General features: G+C 54.6%; 1 protein-coding gene across 2 annotated transcripts in view; it reads left to right on the top strand.

The window, feature by feature from the left end:
- The window catches only part of LOC122545672 (thrombospondin type-1 domain-containing protein 4-like), a 103,108-nt gene that overhangs the window by 26,144 nt on the left and 57,485 nt on the right, over positions 1-19,479 (top strand). For both annotated transcript variants that reach the window (XM_087984964.1, XM_087984963.1), the window contains exons 4-6: positions 2,596-3,248; positions 9,012-10,020; positions 16,317-16,419. In XM_087984964.1, coding sequence (XP_087841090.1) covers positions 2,596-3,248; positions 9,012-10,020; positions 16,317-16,419 — 1,765 coding nt within the window. The remainder of the gene's footprint in view (positions 1-2,595; positions 3,249-9,011; positions 10,021-16,316; positions 16,420-19,479) is intronic.

Below are 19,479 nucleotides of genomic sequence, written 5' to 3' on the forward strand. Positions count from 1 at the left end.
AGCTGGAAGGGGGGGGACAGAGATAGGAAGAGGGTGTAGGGGCTGGAGGGGGGGACAGAGACGGGGGGGGGTGTAGGGGCTGGAGGGGGTGATGGAGATAGGGAGGGGGTGTAGGGGCTGGAGGAGGTGATGGAGATAGGGAGGAGGTGTAGGGGCTGGAGGGGGTGACAGAGACAGGGAGAGGGTGTAGGGGCTGGAGGGGGTGATGGAGATCGGGAGGGGGTGTAGGGGCTGGAGGGGGTGACGGAGATAGGGAGGGGCTGGAGGAGGTGACGGAGATAGGGATGGGGTGTAGGGGCTGGAGGGGGTGACAGAGATAGGGAGGGGCTGTAGGAGGTGACGGAGATAGGGAGGGATTTTCTTTTCAATTCACTCACAGGATGAGGGTGTCACAGGCAGGCAGCATTTATTGCCCATTTCTAACTGCTCAGAGGGCATTTAGAAGTCAACCACATAGCTGTGGTCTGGAGTCAGGTAAGGGTGACAGTTTTCTTTCCGAAATGACATCAGTGAACCTAAATGGATTTTTTTCTGATAATTGTGAATGGATTCACTGTCATCATTAGACTTTTAATTACAATTTTTAAATATCAAATTCAAATTCCACCATCTGCCGTGGCAGGATTTGAACTTGGGTCCCCAGAACATCAGGTCAGGCAGCATCCAAGGAGCAGGAGAATCGACGTTTCGGGAATATGAAGGGCTTATTCCTGAAACGTCGATTCTCCTGCTCCTTTGAATGCTGCCTGACCTGCTGTGCTTTTCCAGCAACACATTTTTCAGATCTGATCTCCAGCATCTGCAGTCCTCACTTTCCCCAGAACGTCATCTGGGCCTCTAGACGAACAGTTCAGCACAATTGTCTCTCCATAGTGGTGTAAGGGATAATTTGGCACTTCAAACCCTGTTGCTATTTAATTTATTATTTGACTGGGAAAGGAGGAATGTTGAATGAGATCTGAGTGTCCTCGTGCAATGAAAACATGCAGGTGCATCAAGCAGTAATCTGTATGTTTGCCCTCATAGTAAAAGCATTACAGCAGCAGGAATGTCTTGCTGCTGTTGGACAAGGCTCTGCTCAGTCCACACCTGGAATATTGTGTGTCCTGCTGTTTTCTGTGTCTCATGAAGGATGTCCTGGGATGGAGGAGCGCAGTGAGGCTTCCCAGACTGATCCTTGCGATGGCAGGACTGACGTAATGTGGAGAGACTGGATGGTTTGGGACTACATTCACTGGAGCTTAGAATAATGAGGGGGACAATCTCAGGCACCTACAAAAATTCTAACAGGACTGTACAGAAGGATGTTCCTGATGACCAGGGAGGGCCTAGAACCAGGAGGTCACAATCGAAAGGAGACGGGGTGAGACAGCGATGGGAACAAACGTCCTCACCCAGAGTGTGGGGAGTCTGTGGGATTCTCTGTCACAGAAACCAGCAGGGGCGAAACGCTGACAGCTTTCAAGGACGAGTAATAGATTTTCCTGACACTTCTGAAAGGGCAGCACGGTGACTCAGGTTAGCAATGCTGCGTCACCGTCAGGGACCTGGGTATGATTCCGATTCGAGCCTTCCGTCTGTGTGGAGTTTGCATGTTCTCCCCCATGTATCTGTGGGTTTCCTCGCACGGTCCAAAAAATGTGCAGGTTAGGGTGGGTTGGCCGTGGGAAATTGTCCCACAGTGCCCAGGAATGTGCAGGTTAGGGTGGGTTGGCCGTGGGAAATTGTCCCACAGTGCCCAGGAATGTGCAGGTTAGGGTGGATTGGCCATGGGAAATTGTCCCATAGTGTCCAGGGATGTGCAGGTTAGGGTGGATTGGCCATGGGAAATTGTCCCATAGTGCCCAGGGATGTGCAGGTTAGGGTGGATTGGCCGTGGGGAATTGTCCCATAGTGCCCAGGGATGTGCAGGTTAGGGTGGATTGGCCGTGGGGAATTGTCCCATAGTGCCCAGGGATGTGCAGGTTAGGGTGGATTGGCCGTGGGGAATTGTCCCATAGTGCCCAGGGATGTGCAGGTTAGGGTGGATTGGCCGTGGGGAATTGTCCCATAGTGCCCAGGGATGTGCAGGTTAGGGTGGATTGGCCGTGGGGAATTGTCCCATAGTGCCCAGGGATGTGCAGGTTAGGGTGGATTGGCCATGGGAAATTGTCCCATAGTGCCCAGGGATGTGCAGGTTAGGGTGGGTTGGCCGTGGGAAATTGTCCCATAGTGCCCAGGGATGTACAGGTTAGGGTGGATTGGCCGTGGGAAATTGTCCCATAGTGCCCAGGGATGTGCAGGTTAGGGTGGATTGGCCGTGGGAAATTGTCCCATAGTGCCCAGGGATGTGCAGGTTAGGGTGGATTGGCCATGGGAAATTGTCCCATAGTGCCCAGGGATGTGCAGGTTAGGGTGGATTGGCCGTGGGGAATGCAGGACCACAGGCTGAGTGGGATATCCTTTGGCGGGTTGGTGTGGGCTGAATGGCCTGCTCCCACACTGTGAGTGTCCAAGGACCAAAAGGATGGTATAGCACGGCGCAGCGGGCTGAATGGCCTCACCCAGCTACTGTTTTCCGTCGTTTTGCTGATAGCTCTCTCTCTCTCATCGCAGGTCCCTCAGCGGAAATCGAGGCAGGCGGCGGCCGAGGAGGCGATCGCCGGGGTCTGGAGCTCCTGGGGGCCGTGGTCTTCGTGTTCCAGCTCGTGCGGCTCCGGGATCTCGCAGCAAAGCCGCCGCTGCCTCCCACGGGAGGCCGAGCCAGAGGCCGGGGCCCGTGGCTGGGCGCCGAGCCGGCCTGAGGAGGCGGAGGAGCGGTGGGAGGCCTACCCCGGGCGGGCGGTGTCGGCGCTGAGGCGGGCCTACCCGCTGCACGTGGACGCCGAGGCCCAACCGTCAACCGCCAACCGCCACGCGCTGCCCCTCTACGGGGACGCCCGCGCCGCCGCCAGCCAACCAGGCCCCAGCCTCTACGCGCCAACCAATGGCGAGCCGCCTTCGCTCCACCTCTACCGGCGGCCGGCCAATCGGGGCTCGGTGCCCCTTTACCGCCAAGAGCGGCCGCCCAATCACGGCAGGGCGGGGCGGGGCCCGGCCGGAGGGGCTCGGGGTTCAGCTGGCCGGGAGCCCGGCTCGGCCGCGAGCCCCGAGCGGGCGCCCAATCAGAGCGCGGCGCCGCAGCCCCGGCAACGGAGCGTGCCGAGCTGGAGGGTCACCACGGGCAACAGGAGGTCCCTCAACCGACAGGAGGTGACCCCGAGCAACAGGTCAGTCCCGCCCCGCCCCGCCCCGCCCCCACCAACCGACAAACACCCCCCCGACAAACCCCACACACACACACCAGATACACACACACTCCCCCCACCCCCCCCCACACACTCCCCCCACCCACCAGATACACACACACACCCCCACCCCCCCCACACACACACCCCCACACACACTCCCCCCACCCCCCCCACACACTCCCCCCACCCACCAGATACACACACACACCCCCACCCCCCCCCCACACACACACCCCCACACACACACACCCCCACCCCCCCCACACACACACCAGATACACACACACTCCCCCCACCCACCAGATACACACACACTCCCCCCACCCCCCCCCACACACACACACACCCCCACACACACACCCCCACCCCCCCCACACACACACCAGATACACACACACTCCCCCCCACCCCCCCCCACACACACACCAGATACACACACACTCCCCCCACCCCCCCCCACACACACACACACCCCCACCCCCTCTCACACACACACCAGATACACACACACTCCCCCCACCCCCCCACACACACACACACACACACCCACCCCCCCCACACACACACCAGATACACACACACTCCCCCCACCCCCCCCACACACACACACACCCCCACCCCCCCCACACACACACCAGATACACACACACTCCCCCCACCCCCCCCACACACACACACACCCCCACCCCCCCCACACACACTCCCCCCCACGCCCCCCCACACACCCACTCCCCCCACCCCCCCCACACACACACACACCAGATACACACACACTCCCCCCACCCCCCCACACACACACACCCACCCCCCCCACACACACACTCCCCCCCACGCCCCCCCACACACCCACTCCCCCCACCCCCCACACACACACACACACCAGATACACACACACTCCCCCCACCTCCCCCCACACACACACCCCCAAACCCCCCCCCCACACACACACACACCCACCCCCCCCCACACACACACCACCAACCCCCCCCACACACACACACCCCCACCTCCCCCACACACACACACACACCAGATACACACACACACTCCCCCCACCCCCCCCCACACACACCAGATACAAACACACACCAGATATACACACACACTCCCCCCACCCCCCCACACACACCATATACACACACACTCCCCCCACCTCCACCCACACACACAGCCCCAACCCCCCCCACACACACACCCCCCCACCCCCCCCACACACACACACCACCAACCCCCCCCACACACACACACCCCCACCCCCCCACACACACACACACCAGATACACACACACTCCCCCCAACCCCCCCATACACACCAGATACAAACACACACCAGATATACACACACACTCCCCCCACCCCCCCCACACACTCCCCCCACACACACCATATACACACACACTCCCCCCACCCCCCCACACACACACCATATACACACACACACTCCCCCCACCCCCCACACACATTCCCCCCACCCCCCACACACACACCCCCACCCCCACACAAACTCCCCCCACACACCATATGCACACACACTCCCCCCACCCCCCCACACACACCAGATACACACACACACACACTCCCCCCACCCCTCCCACACACACACCAGATACACACACACACTCCCCCCACCCCCTCCACACTCCCCCCACCCCCCCACACACACACTCCCTCCACCCCCCCACACACACTCCCTCCACCCCCCCACACACATACCAGATACACACACACACTCCCCCCACCCCCCTCACACACACCATATACACACACACTCCCCCCACCCCCCTCACACACACCATATACACACACACTCCCCCCACCCCCCTCACACACACCAGATACACACACACTCCCCCCACCCCCCTCATACACACCAGATACACACACACACTCCCCCCACCCCCCTCCACACTCCCCCCACCCCCCCCCCCACACACACTCCCTCCACCCCCCCACACACACTCCCTCCACCCCCCCACACACACTCCCTCCACCCCCCCACACACATACCAGATACACACACACACTCCCCCACCCCCCCACACACACCATATACACACACACTCCCCCCACCTCCTCACACACACCAGATACACACACACACTCCCCCCACACACCATATACACACACACTCCCCCCACACACCATATACACACACACACTCCCCCCCCCCCACACCATATACACACACACTCCCCCCACCTCCCTCACACACACCAGATACACACACACACTCCCCCCACACACACACCATATACACACACACACACTCCCCCCCCCCCCACACACACCATATACACACACACTCCCCCCAACCCACTCACACACACCATATATACACACACACACTCCCCCCACCCCCCTCACACACACCATATACACACACACTCCCCCCACCCCCCTCACACACACCATATACACACACACTCCCCCCACCCCCCTCATACACACCAGATACACACACACACTCCCCCCACCCCCCTCCACACTCCCCCCACCCCCCCACACACACACTCCCTCCACCCCCCCACACACACTCCCTCCACCCCCCCACACACACCATATACACACACACTCCCCCCACCCCCCTCACACACACCATATACACACACACTCCCCCCACCCCCCTCATACACACCATATACACACACACACACACTCCCCCCACACACACACTATATACACACACACACTCCCCCCACACACACACCATATAGACACACACACTCCCCCCACACACACACCATATAGACACACACACTCCCCCCACACACACACCATATAGACACACACACTCCCCCCACACACACACCATATAGACACACACACTCCCTCCACACACACCATATACACACACACACTCCCCCCACACACACCATATACACACATCACACACACCATATACACACACACAGTCCCCCCACACACACACCATATACACTCCCCCCACACACACCCCATATACACACACACTCCCCTCACCCCCCACACACACACCACAAACACACACACACTCCCCCCACCCCCCCACACACACACCACATACACACTTCCCCCCACCCCCCCACACACACACCACATACACACACTTCCCCCCACCCCCCCACACACACCATATATACACACACACACTCCCCCCACCCCCCTCCACACTCCCCCCACCCCCCCACACACACACTCCCTCCACCCCCCCACACACACTCCCTCCACCCCCCCACACACACCATATACACACACACTCCCCCCACCCCCCTCACACACACCATATACACACACACTCCCCCCACCCCCCTCATACACACCATATACACACACACACACACTCCCCCCACACACACACACTATATACACACACACACTCCCCCCACACACACACCATATAGACACACACACTCCCCCCACACACACACCATATAGACACACACACTCCCCCCACACACACACCATATAGACACACACGCTCCCTCCACACACACCATATACACACACACACTCCCCCCACACACACCATATACACACATCACACACACCATATACACACACACAGTCCCCCCACACACACACCATATACACACACACACTCCCCCCACACACACCCCATATACACACACACTCCCCTCACCCCCCACACACACACCACAAACACACACACACTCCCCCCACCCCCCCACACACACACCACATACACACACTTCCCCCCACCCCCCCACACACACACCATATACACACACACACACACACACTCCCCCACACAGCCCATATATACACACACACTCCCCCCACACATACCATATACACACACACTCTCCCCATACACACCATATACACACACACACACACTTCCCCCACCCCCCCCACACACACCATATACACACACACACACACTCCCGCACCCCCCATACAAAGGCATGCACGCACCAGCCCCACAAACACCCCCCTCATACATCCCCCACACACACACAGACCCCCCCACGCACACACACAGACCCCCCCACACACTCCCCAGACACACGCACACACCGACCCCCCCCCCCCCCCCCCCCACGCACACACACAGGCACACACACACACAATCAACACAGGCATACATCCCCCCCACACACACACACACCGCCACCCTCCCAAACACCACCCACCCCACACAGACACACACACAGATCCCACACACAGCCACGCCCACACCACTTACACATCACCCCACCGCCCACCCACACATACCGACCCCCCCCACACATACCGACCCCACCCCACCCACACACACATACACACCCACACATACCGACCCCCCCCACGCACACGCACACACACACACACACATCCCCCACACACACACATCCCCCACACACACACACACACCCCCCCACACACCCCACCCACACACACGCCCCCCCAACACACACACGCCCCCACACACACACACCCCCCCACACACACCCCCCCACACACACCCCCCCACACACACCCCCCCACACACACCCCCCCACACACACCCCCCCACACACACCCCCCCACACACACACCCCCCCACACACACCCCCCCACACACACCCCCCCACACACACCCCCCCACACACACCCCCCCACACACACACACCCCCCCCACACACACACACCCCCCACACACACCCCCCACACACACCCCCCCCACACACACCCTCCCCACACACACCCTCCCCACACACACCCTCCCCACACACACCCTCCCCACACACACCCTCCCCACACACACCCTCCCCACACACACCCTCCCCCACACACTCCCCCACACACTCCCCCACACACTCCCCCACACACTCCCCCACACACTCCCCCACACACTCCCCCACACACTCCCCCACACACTCCCCCACACACCCCTCCACACACTCCCACACACACTCCCACACACACCCCCTCACACACACCCCCACACCCCCACACACACACCCCCACACACACACACCCACACACCCCACCCCACCCACACACCAACCCCCACCCACACACCAACCCCCACCCACACACACCACCCCCCACCCACATACACACCACCACCCCCACAAACATACACACACCGACCCCCCCCCACACACACACACACCGACCCCTCCCCCCCACACACACACACACCGACCCCCCCACCCATACCCACGCACACCCCCCCACGCACACTCCACCCTCACACATACCCCACCACCCCACTGACAGTCCACCCCCACACATACACCCCCACACATACACCCCCCCCCCCCCACACACACACACGCCCAACCCATACACACACACACACACACAATCCTGAAATGGCCCACACATACCCCACCTCCTCCCATGGCATCCATCTCATATACCCCATCTCTTTTGACCTGTCCTCTCATCTCTCTTACTCCCTGCCAACACCACCCTCCCCTTTCCCTGTGATTCCACCCCTGTGCTCCCGCCAAAACCTCCCTCTCCTCGTCCATGTGACTCCTTCCTACCCCTCTGTGCCACCCCTCTTCCCCATCCTGGTGACCCTTCCCCATGGCCCTCTCACCATCCCATGTGACTCCCCCCTACACCCCAATCCCTGTGAGTCCCTACACCACCTTCTTGGTCTCCGTCTCTTCCTCCATCCCCTCCCCCTGTATCCTCCTATTGACCAGTTCTTACCTGTCCCTTGCAGAGCAGACAGTAGGGGGGAAATTGGCGCTTGGGGTTGGCAGAGATTCGGAATTTGCGCTCAGGTTGACGATTTGTTCCTTTTCCCTTTTGCTTTTCCTGCAGATCCCAGGCCAGGAGCGTGATCCGTCCTGGACAGTACGGATACGGAAGGGTCCCCTCGAACTTCCAGCTGAACGGGGCCATGGCTCACCTCCTGCAGACAACTCCTGGCCGACTCCATGTGGCAGATGAGGGTGGCTCCCACCAGACCGCAGTCTCGGACACCTCGTCCCAGAGGAGGTGGGGGGCAAGCCGGGTGCAGAGGGCGTCAGAGGGCCAGCCCGAAGGTTCCATTGAGGGCCGGAATTGGCAGGTTGCTGACGGCCAAGCCTCGGAAGCTCCAGTCAGCAGCAGCCCGCTCATCGAGCCCCGCCAAATCTCCTTTGCCAAGACACTTGACCCAGAAGAGGGAGATGGACCTGCCAATTCACCGCATCCTGAAGATCACCTCTCTCCTGAGGAACCTAGCAGGGCCGTGCGTCGTCAAAGAGACCTTTGGCCCTTGACAGCTGATGAAACATGGTCGCTGAGGCCTACCAGTCAGGCTTCTCGGAAGCTAGGTTTCACCTCACTTGACGGTCCTATTTCCTGGGTCCTGGACACCAGCGAGTCCATCAGAAAGGTGCGAGAGGATGCTGTGGGAGGGTCGGCCCACAGACGGAGACCCCGAGCACAGCCCCCGAGCCAGATTGACCCTCAAACCAGGAGGAGGCGCCACCTCTCCCCCGAGCTGGGTCCTGTGACGGTACAACAGAGGCAGGAGGTCATTGTCAGGAAGGGCGAGCGGCGAGCTAGCCCCATCGCCGAGTTTCCCCTGGCCGAGGAGGGGACACTGGTATGGCCGGCCTACAACGAGTCGTCAAGGCCAAGCCTTCGGGTCCAGGCCAAGGGGTCGAAGGAGCGTCGCAGGAACCGCCAGGCGTCTGGGCAGAGAGTCAGCCGGCTGCGGAGGCAGAACTACGGCGGGCTGCTGGATCTTGGAGCTGAGAGCCACCAGGATTGGAATCCACATCAGTGGCCCACTGTGTCATGTCCAGGAGCTGACAAGCAATACAAAACCTGCAGCGTGTCGGTGAGTCTTCAGGTCCATTTTAACGTGTGTGTGTGTGTGTGTGTTGTAACTCTGTATGTAGTCATAAAGTCATCCAGCATGGAAACAGACCCTTCAATCCAACCAATCCGTGCTGACCAGAATCCCAAACTAAATGAGTCCCACCTGCCAGCTTCTGGCCCATATCCCTCTCATCCTTTCCTATTTATGTTCTTATCCAAGTGTCTTTTAAACATTGTTTTTGTGCCCACATCCATCACTTCCTCAGGAAGTTCATTCCACACATGAACCACCCTCTGGGTCAAAAAAAAGTCCCTCATGTCCTTTTTAAGTCTTTCTCCTCTCACCTTAAAAATGTCCCCTAGTCTTGAAATCCCCCATCCTAGGGAAAGGACACCTACCATTAAGTCTTATCCATATCTCTCATGATTTTATAAACTGCTATAAGGTCACCTCTCAACCTCCTACGTCTCAGCCTTTCTTTATAACTCAAACCTTCCATGCCTAGCAACATCCTGGTAAATTAAACTCCATTTTTCGTCCGTTGGCCTATTTGATCAAGAGCCCTCTGTGATCTTAGATATCCTTCTACTGTACCACCAATTTTGGCGTCATCTGCAAACTTACTAACTGTGCCTCCTATATTCTCATCCAAATCATTTATATAAATGACAGACAAAAGTGAACCTGGACTGCTCCCTGCAGAATACTGCTGGGGGACAGGCCTCCAGTCTGAAAAGCAACCCTCCACCACCGCCCTCTGTCTCCTACTGTCAAGCCAATTTTGTATCCAACTGGCCAGCTTCTCCCTGAATCCCATGCGATCTAACTTTATTAATTAGTCTACATGTATAACAACCCACTGCGCATTACCGGGTGTATCAAGATTGTTGTCGGACAAAAGTCTACTCTCTGAAATAAAAGTGTACCGGTCCTACATGTCCTGTGTAAATGCCGTGTCTTAGCCAATCTTGCAAAGTTATCATGTAACTTTGTGTGCATAATATAATGGTTGGTGTGATTATGTACACAATGTCACTGTCTGTATTTATACATTACAATAACAAGCTGGGTGTTGGAATAACACTGCTGTATACATTACCAGCTATAATTCATTCATTTACGCTAATGTTTGTGTCTGGGTTTCGAATCTCACTTAATGGCCTTTGCCTGTGTGTATGTTACAAATACTCTGCTGACTCATGCAGTGCCTGGATGAAAAACGAGCTTGTTCCAATTGGCCTCCATTGTCACTTGATTCTCATCTCCTCTTGGCAAAAATGCAGTGTCCTTAGCCAGGCGCAGCAGTCTGAGGAACAGTTGATGTTACTGTAACTTCATTAAACTGTTTTCCCAAATCTCTGTGTCTCTCGCTATCTCTCCCTCTGATTCATTGGCGTTGTAAAGGTCAGTTATCTTTGCAAGGGTTTTTTCGTCATCCGCATTCCATGTACAATACTCTCTATGTATGTCTGTGTACATTAACAAATCCCCTTGTTTGAATTGATGCTGACTGTCTCTTATCTGTGATTGTTTGAGCAAAGGAAACAGTCTTTTTCCCAATTGACTTGATCAGACACTTGTGAAATCTCTAAATGCCTCCGACAATAAACTCTGCATTAACCCACTGTATCCTGGTCTAAAGTCTCTCAGTGCTTATGGACCAGACCAGACACCCTCAAAATATTTTAGAGTCGTAGAGCTGTACAGCACGGAAACAGACCCTTCGGTCCAATTTGTCCTCGTTGACCAGACATCCTAAATTAATCTAGTCCCATTTGCCAGCAATTGGCACATATTCCTCCAAACCCTTCCTATTCATCTACCCATCCAGATGCCTTTTCAATTTGTAATTGTACCAACCTCTACCACTTCCTCTGGCAGCTCATCCCATATACGCACCACCCTCTGCGTGAAAAAGTTGCCCCTTAGGTCCCTTTTAAATCTTTCCTCTCTCACCATAAACATGTGCCCTCCAGTTTTGGACTCCCATACCCTGGGGGTGAAAACCCTGTCTATTTACCCTATCCATGCTCCTTGTGATTTTATAAACCTCTATAAGGTCACACTCCAAGGAAAATAGCTCTAGCCTGTTCAGCCTCTCCCTGTAGCTCAAACCCTCCAACCCTGGCCATATCCTTGCAAATCTTTTCTGAACCCTTTCAAATTTCACAACATCCTTCCGATAACGGGGAGACCAGAATTTCACACAGTATTCCAAAAGTGGCCTAACCAATGTCTTATTTTTTTTTTGCTACCACCAGGAAGATAGGAAAACACCCGGGTGGCCAGTGACAAACACTGCCCTTGAATCCCTATTTATTTATTTATTTATTTATTTATTTTCTTCTTCTTTTTTTTAATATTTTTTTTTAACCCCCACACTACCACCTAAGTGCGGTAGTGCTTATGTTATCCCCAGCACCCATGGTGTGTGTGTGCAGGTGTGAGACACAGTGGAAGACACAAAGTGCACCAATCTTTATTCAAATTCCACCATCAGGAAGATAGGAAAACACCCGGGTGGCCAGTGACAAACACTGCCCTTCACATCAAAGGGCAATGCTGTGTGATCAAAACAGTGAAGGGGAGGGTAGGGACTAAATCAAAATAGAGTTGGAGGGAGAAATGATGCACTCCACTCCCTGCGGCGCCCACCTCTCCCTGAACAACTCCAGGGTGTTGGTCGACACCGCGTGCTCCTTCTCCAAGGACACCCGGGCTCTAACGTAGCCGCGGAAGAGGGGCAGGCAGTCGCTAACCAATGTCTTATACACCCACAACATGACCTCCCAAATTGTATACTCAATGAACTGACCAATATAGGCAAGCATACCAAATGTCATCTTCACTATCCTAAGAAGGTAGACTGGACTGTAACTTTTTCTTACTTTGAGGTCAATGTAACGTGCTGTGTTCCAGATGCACTACTACTCAACATTAAGCAAAACACAACTTACTTAAACACTATAGTTAAAATACAAACAAAACAAAGAAAAACTTAGAATAACTGAAGTTCTGGGAAAGGTCACTTGACCCCAAACATTAACTTTGATTTCTCTCCACAGATGCTGCCAGACGTGCTGAGGTTTTCCAGCAATTTCTCCTTTGGTTAGAGTACCTTGACTCTATTGGAAAACATAACAGAATAGCAGATACAGTAACTATTCCTAATTACCTTCCCATATTGTCACATTCCATAAACACACCCCCTTGGCAAAAAGGCAAATTCAAAAACAAATTGTCTCAAGAGCAACGTTCATAGTAGGAAGAGAAACTCCAGATTCTGTCACAGAGAGAGAGAGGGGAAAAAAAAGCAACTTCTGTTGAATCTTAAAAAAAAAACCAAGAAATCCTGATTCTGTGACAGCTGGCCACACCCAGCCAGACTGCTTCTATTGTTCCAACTTTGAAAAAAAACCCCTAAGGCCTCCCAAGCTGTTTACATTATCACAGTCAACTCAGACCTCTCGTTTGATCTCTCTCTGCTGAAAGAAACCAGGACAAAAAGCAGTGAGAGCATCATTGGGCTATTAATTCATACTGGGAGCATTGGTTAAAATCCCGGCACAGACCCCAAGTAGAATTCCAAACCTGGTGACTGCGACAACCAACAATGTAGAAACAAGGAGTAAGCCCTTCAGGTCTGCCCCACCAGTCATTAGGCTCCTCTCTTTCTCGACGCTTTCTCCTACATCCCTTTTAATATCATCCATTATCTCTCGTTTTTTGGTTTAAATTTACTGAGTGACCTGGCCTCCATAGTTTTCTGTGGTTGAGCATTCCACAGCTTCATTCCTTTCTGGATGAAGGAATGTTTCCTCCATTAGATATAGAAGCAGAAATAGGCCATTCGGCCCATCCAGTCTGCTCTGCCATTCTCGATCATGGCTGATGTGTTTCTCAACCCCATTCTCCTGCTTTCTCCCCGTAATCCTTGATCTCCTTACCAGTCAAGGAATGTGACAATATGGGAAGGTAATTAGGAATAGTTACTGTATCTGCTATTCTGTTATGTTTTCCAATAGAGTCAAGGTACTCGAACCAAAGGAGAAATTGCTGGAAAACCTCAGCACGTCTGGCAGCATCTGTGGAGAGAAATCAAAGTTAATGTTTGGGGTCAAGTGACCTTTCCCAGAACTTCAGTTATTCTAAGTTTTTCTTTGTTTTGTTCGTATTTTAACTATAGTGTTTAAGTAAATTGTGTTTTGCTTAATGTCTTAAAGACATTCAATGATTGGCCTCTGTAGCAGCAAGTTCCACCTATTCCCCGCCCTCTGCCTGAAGAAATTGCTCCACACCTCAGTTCTAAAGGGTCATCACTTCACTCTGAGGCAGTGCCCTTGCTTCCCAGTCTCTCCTACTGGTGGAGTCATCTTCCCCCCTCACTCCCTCCCCCTCACTCCCTCGCCCCCTCATTCTCTGTTCTTCACTCCCTCTCCCCCTCGCAGCATCCCCCTCACTCCCTCCCCCTCACTCCCTCGCCCCCTCATTCTCAGACCTTCACTTTCTCTTCCCCTCACAGCATCCCCCTCATTCCCTCGCACACCCTCCCTCGCACACCCTCCCCCTCGCACACCCTCCCCCTCGCACACCCTCCCCCTCGCACACCCTCCCCCTCGCACACCCTCCCCCTCGCGCACCCCCTCCCTCGCGCACCCCCTCCCTCGCGCACCCCCTCCCTCGCGCACCCCCTCCCTCGCGCACCCCCTCCCTCGCGCACCCCCTCCCTCGCGCACCCCCTCCCTCGCGCACCCCCTCCCTCGCGCACCCCCTCCCTCGCGCACCCCCTCCCTCGCGCACCCCCTCCCTCGCGCACCCCCTCCCTCGCGCACCCCCTCCCTCGCGCACCCTCTCCCTCGCGCACCCTCTCCCTCGCACACCCTCTCCCTCCCCCTCTCTCCCCCCCTCCTCATCTCCCGCTCTCTCTCTGTCTGTCTGTCTCTCTCTCTCTCTGTCACCCTCTTTCACATACGCTCAGTATTCTGTAAGTTTCAATCAGATTCTGGCTGAGCTTTATCTGAACTCTATTTCGAATGAGGTTTTGTTGTCACGAGTATTCCAGTCCAGGGATACAGGAGTCCAGTGAAAAGTGTACAAGGTCACCATTCATGGTGCTGCCTTAGGGACAAAGTACCTCTGTAGGATCAATAGAAAAATAAAGAAGTTAGTTGCAAGTTCGACATTACTACTTTATACTGACAAAAACTATCAATAGGAAATAAGGTTAGAAGTTCCAAATTACAGTCCTCCTTTAGTCATGGGTCTGCTGTTGCTCCAGACTGGGCTTTTCCCATGAGGGATTTGATCACTAACCCCATACCTCGCTGCTGACCGACCCACTCTGCTGCCACTCCTGGCCCCCAGTCGCTTCCACTATGCCACTGACCGCCAGAGTATTGCCTGTGGCCTATCGCCAAATCCCCTGTATCTGTCCGCCCTGCTTCCTTCCTTCCGACAATCTCCCGAATCCCAGGACAAACACTGTCCCTCTTCAGCTTGATGACCGTGACGAAGGCAGCTGACCATCACAACCTCGAGGGGCAACTAGGGATCCAGCCCAGCCGTATCCAAGGCCCCCAAACTAATTAAAATTTCTCCTTGCCGTTAGGAGGTGGGGGCCTGGGTTTCAGACTGGGTTTCCTACTATGAACTGGACACAATATTCCAGAAGAGGCCTCACTGATGTCCTGTACAACCTCAACACGACGTCCCAACTCCTATACTCAAAGTGATGAGCTTGCTAAACACCTTCTTAACCCCCCCCCCCACCATGACACAGACTTCAAAGAATAATGAACCTGCACCCCTAAGTCTCCTTGTTCTGCAGACTCCAGAGCCCTACCATTAATTGTATAAGCCCTACCCTTATTGGTTGTACCAAAATGCAATACCTCTCATTTATCCAGATTGAACTCCATCTGCCATTTTTCAGTCCATTGACCCATTTGATCAAGATCCCTTTTAATCTTTGAAAGCCTTCTTCACTGTGACAATGCCACCAATTTCGGTGTCATCCGCAAACCAGGCCTCGTATATTCTCATCCAAATCATTTATATAAAGGACAAACAAAAGAGGACCCAGAGCCGATCCCTGTGGAACACCGCTGGGAATAGGCCTGCAGTCTGAAAAGTAATCCCCCACCACCACATTCTTTATAACTCAAACTTTCCACACCCGGCAACATCCTGGTAAATCTCTTATGAACCCTCTCCAGTTTAATAGTGATATGTGGAAAGATTTCCTTGGAATTACCTCCAGGACTGCATTAACAATCTCTCTCTCTCTCTCTCTCTCTCTCTCTCTCTCTGTCCAGCCCTGCCTGTCTGGTGAGACGGACCCCCGTAAAGTCCAGTGCGCTCGCTTCAACAACCTGCAGTTCATGGGTCGGTACTACAAGTGGGAACCTTTCTCTGAAGGTGAGTGGAGACGGAGAAATGAGTTGGTGGCGTTTACGCAGAGGTATGAGGGTGTGCTCAGGGAGTGGGGCCAGGTGGGGGGAGCTGGGGACAGTGAGGTCTGCAGATGCTGGGGATCAGAGTGTATTGTTGGAAAAGCACAGCAGGTCAGGCAGCATCCGAGGAGCCGGAAAATCAGCGTTTCCAGCTGGAGTCCTTAATCAGGAATGAGGCTGGGAGCATCGGGACGTGGAGATCTAAATGGGAGGGGGGAAAGATAGCTGAGAGTGCAATAGGTGGTTGGAGGTGGGGATGAAGGTGATAGGTCGGAGAGCAGGGTCGAACGGATAGGTGGATGGGATGGAAGATTGACAGGTGGGACAGGTCATGAGGGCGGTGCTGAGCTGAAAGGTTGGGACTGGGGTAAGATCACCGGTACCCAGTTCAGGTCTTGGAGGGTCAGATTTGAGTGCTGGAGGCAAGTCAGAGCAGGTTTGCTGAGCTGTTTCCTTTGAGTCCCAGGTCACGTCCTTAGTGGGAAGGTTGGGCCTGTAGTGTAGAGGAGAGGTGCCCTGATGAAAATAGATACTGGGACTTGACAGAGTGGATGTGGGTAAATCCTGACCTCTTCCAGGTCAGGGACCTGAATGGGACCAGTTAAAATTGAGTTATAGGGAGAGGCTGAATAGGCTGGGGCTGTTTTCCCTGGAGTGTCAGAGGCTGAGGAGGTGACCTTATAGAGGTTTATAAAATCATGAGGGGCATGGATAGGATAAATAGACAAGGTCTTTTCCCTGGGGTGGGGGAGTCCAAAAATGGAGGGCATAGGTTTAAGGTGAGAGGAGAAAGAGACCTGAGGGGCAACGTTTTCACACAGAGGGTGGTACGTGTATGGAATGAGCTGCCAGAGGAAGTGGTGGAGGCTGGTACAATGACAGCATTTAAAAGGCATCTGAACGGGAAGAGTTTAGAGGGATATGGGCCAAATGCTAGCAAATGGGTCTAGATTAGTTTAGGATATCTGGTTGGCATGGATGTGTTGGGCCGAAGGGTCTGTTTCTGTGCTGTACAGCTCTATGAGTCTAAATGGGACTAGGTGAAGTTAGGATACCTGGGTCAGCATGGATACATTGGGCCGAAGGGTCTGTTTCCATGCTATACAGCTCTATGAATCTAAATGGGACTAGGTGAAGCTAGGATACCTGGGTCAGCATGGATGTGTTGGGCCGAAGGGTCTGTTTCTGTGCTGTACAGCTCTATGAGTCTAAATGGGACTAGGTGAAGTTAGGATATCTGGGTCAGCATGGATGTGTTGGGCTGAAGGGTCTGTTTCTGTGCTGTATGGCTTTGTGATCGTGAGTAAATAGTGGGGCTGGTCTCTTTCCTATGGTTTGTTATTTGTTCACACGACAAGGCCTCACTCTCTATTCAGTTTGTGACTACGTGTGTGTGTTTCCAGTCAGATAACAGTCCAGTGCAGGAACAGGCCCTTCGGCCCATCTGGACTGTGCCTGACACGTGATGCCTTTGTAAACTAAAAAGCTCTTCCCTCGACATGGTCTGCATCCCTCTATTCCCTGCCTCACTGCCTCTCAAACTATTGTCTCCTATCATCTCTGGCAGCACATTCCAAGCACTTACCACCCTCTGTATTTTTTTTTAAAAACCTTGCTTCTCACAGGTTTAAACTTTAAACTTTTATCCCCTTTGACTTGGCATCCCCCGGTAATTGACATTTCTGCCGGAGTGGAGGAGTGGGGGGGTTTGGTTTGCACATGGAAATCTCCTGACTCTGTGTCTCTCAGAATTTTGTAAACTTCTATCAGGTAGTCCCTTGGCTTCCAACATTCAAGTGAAAACAAATCGAGTGTGTCCAATCTCTCCTCGCAACCAGTAGCCTCCAAGTCAGGCAACAATTATTTCTGTACCCTCTCCAAAGCCTCCACATCCCTCTGGCATGTGTGGTGACCAGAGCTGTACGTTATATTCCGAATGTGGCCGAACTGAGGTTGTGTACAGCTGCAACCTGACCTGTCAGTCTTTACACTCTACACCCTGACCGATGACGGCAAGCGAGTCCTGGACTGTGTTGTAGACACTGTCACTCACAGCAGTGCACTCCTCGCTGGCAGAGATAAAGAGCGGAGATTGCAATGACATCTTTACTGGGCTCTGAGAGTCGGAGCTTTGTTTAACAAGTGGAACTGGGTTGTTTTGGAGGGCCCGGGAGTGTGGCGCATTGAGAAGATGCCCCCCCCCCCTCTCTCAGTGCTGTCAGAGTGTACAGACTGTGGGCCCCCAGACCTGAAGGAAGGAGGTATATGCTGTATGACTCTCTCACTGTGGAGGCCTATCCCAGGCCTGTCCCTGCACTCATAGCGGTACACCAGCAGAAATAGCCATTGGTGGTGGATCACTAATGTTGGCTCCAGGGATAGGGAGTGGGCAAAGGGTGGGGAAGAAAGGGAGGAGGTGGGTGCTGGACGAAGCCAGGGCGGGAAGAGACATGCAAAGTCTGTGAGAGGGACGGGTGAATCAATATGGGTGGACCATTCAGCCTATTCAATCTGTACCTGCTCTTTTGAAGAGCAGTCCTGTGGCAGTGCCAATTCTGCCCTCCCCATGCGCGCTCGCACACTCTCTCTCTGCCCTTCCTCTCTCTCTCCCTGTCTCTGCCTGCCCTCCCCATGCGCGCTCGCACACTCTCTCTCTGCCCTTCCTCTCTCTCTCCCTGTCTCTGCCTGCCCTCCCCATGCGTGCGCTCTCTCTCTCTGCCCTTCCTCTCTCTCTGCCCTTCCTCTCTCTCTGCCCTTCCTCTCTCTCTCTCTCTCTCCCTGTCTCTGCCTGCCCTCCCCATGCGTGCGCTCTCTCTCTCTGCCCTTCCTCTCTCTCTGCCCTTCCTCTCTCTCTGCCCTTCCTCTCTCTCTCTCTCTCTCTCTCCCTGTCTCTGCCTGCCCTCCCCATGCGCGCGCTCTCTCTCTCTCTGCCCTTCCTCTCTCTCTGCCCTTCCTCTCTCTTTGCCCTCTCTCTCTCTCTGCCCTCTCTCTCTCCCCCCGTCTCTGCCTGCCCTCCCCATGCACG

Source organism: Chiloscyllium plagiosum, unplaced genomic scaffold (assembly GCF_037043375.1).
Source record: "Chiloscyllium plagiosum isolate Xiang-an unplaced genomic scaffold, Cpla_swu_hap1 HiC_scaffold_50, whole genome shotgun sequence".
Taxonomy (NCBI): Eukaryota; Metazoa; Chordata; class Chondrichthyes; order Orectolobiformes; family Hemiscylliidae; genus Chiloscyllium; species Chiloscyllium plagiosum.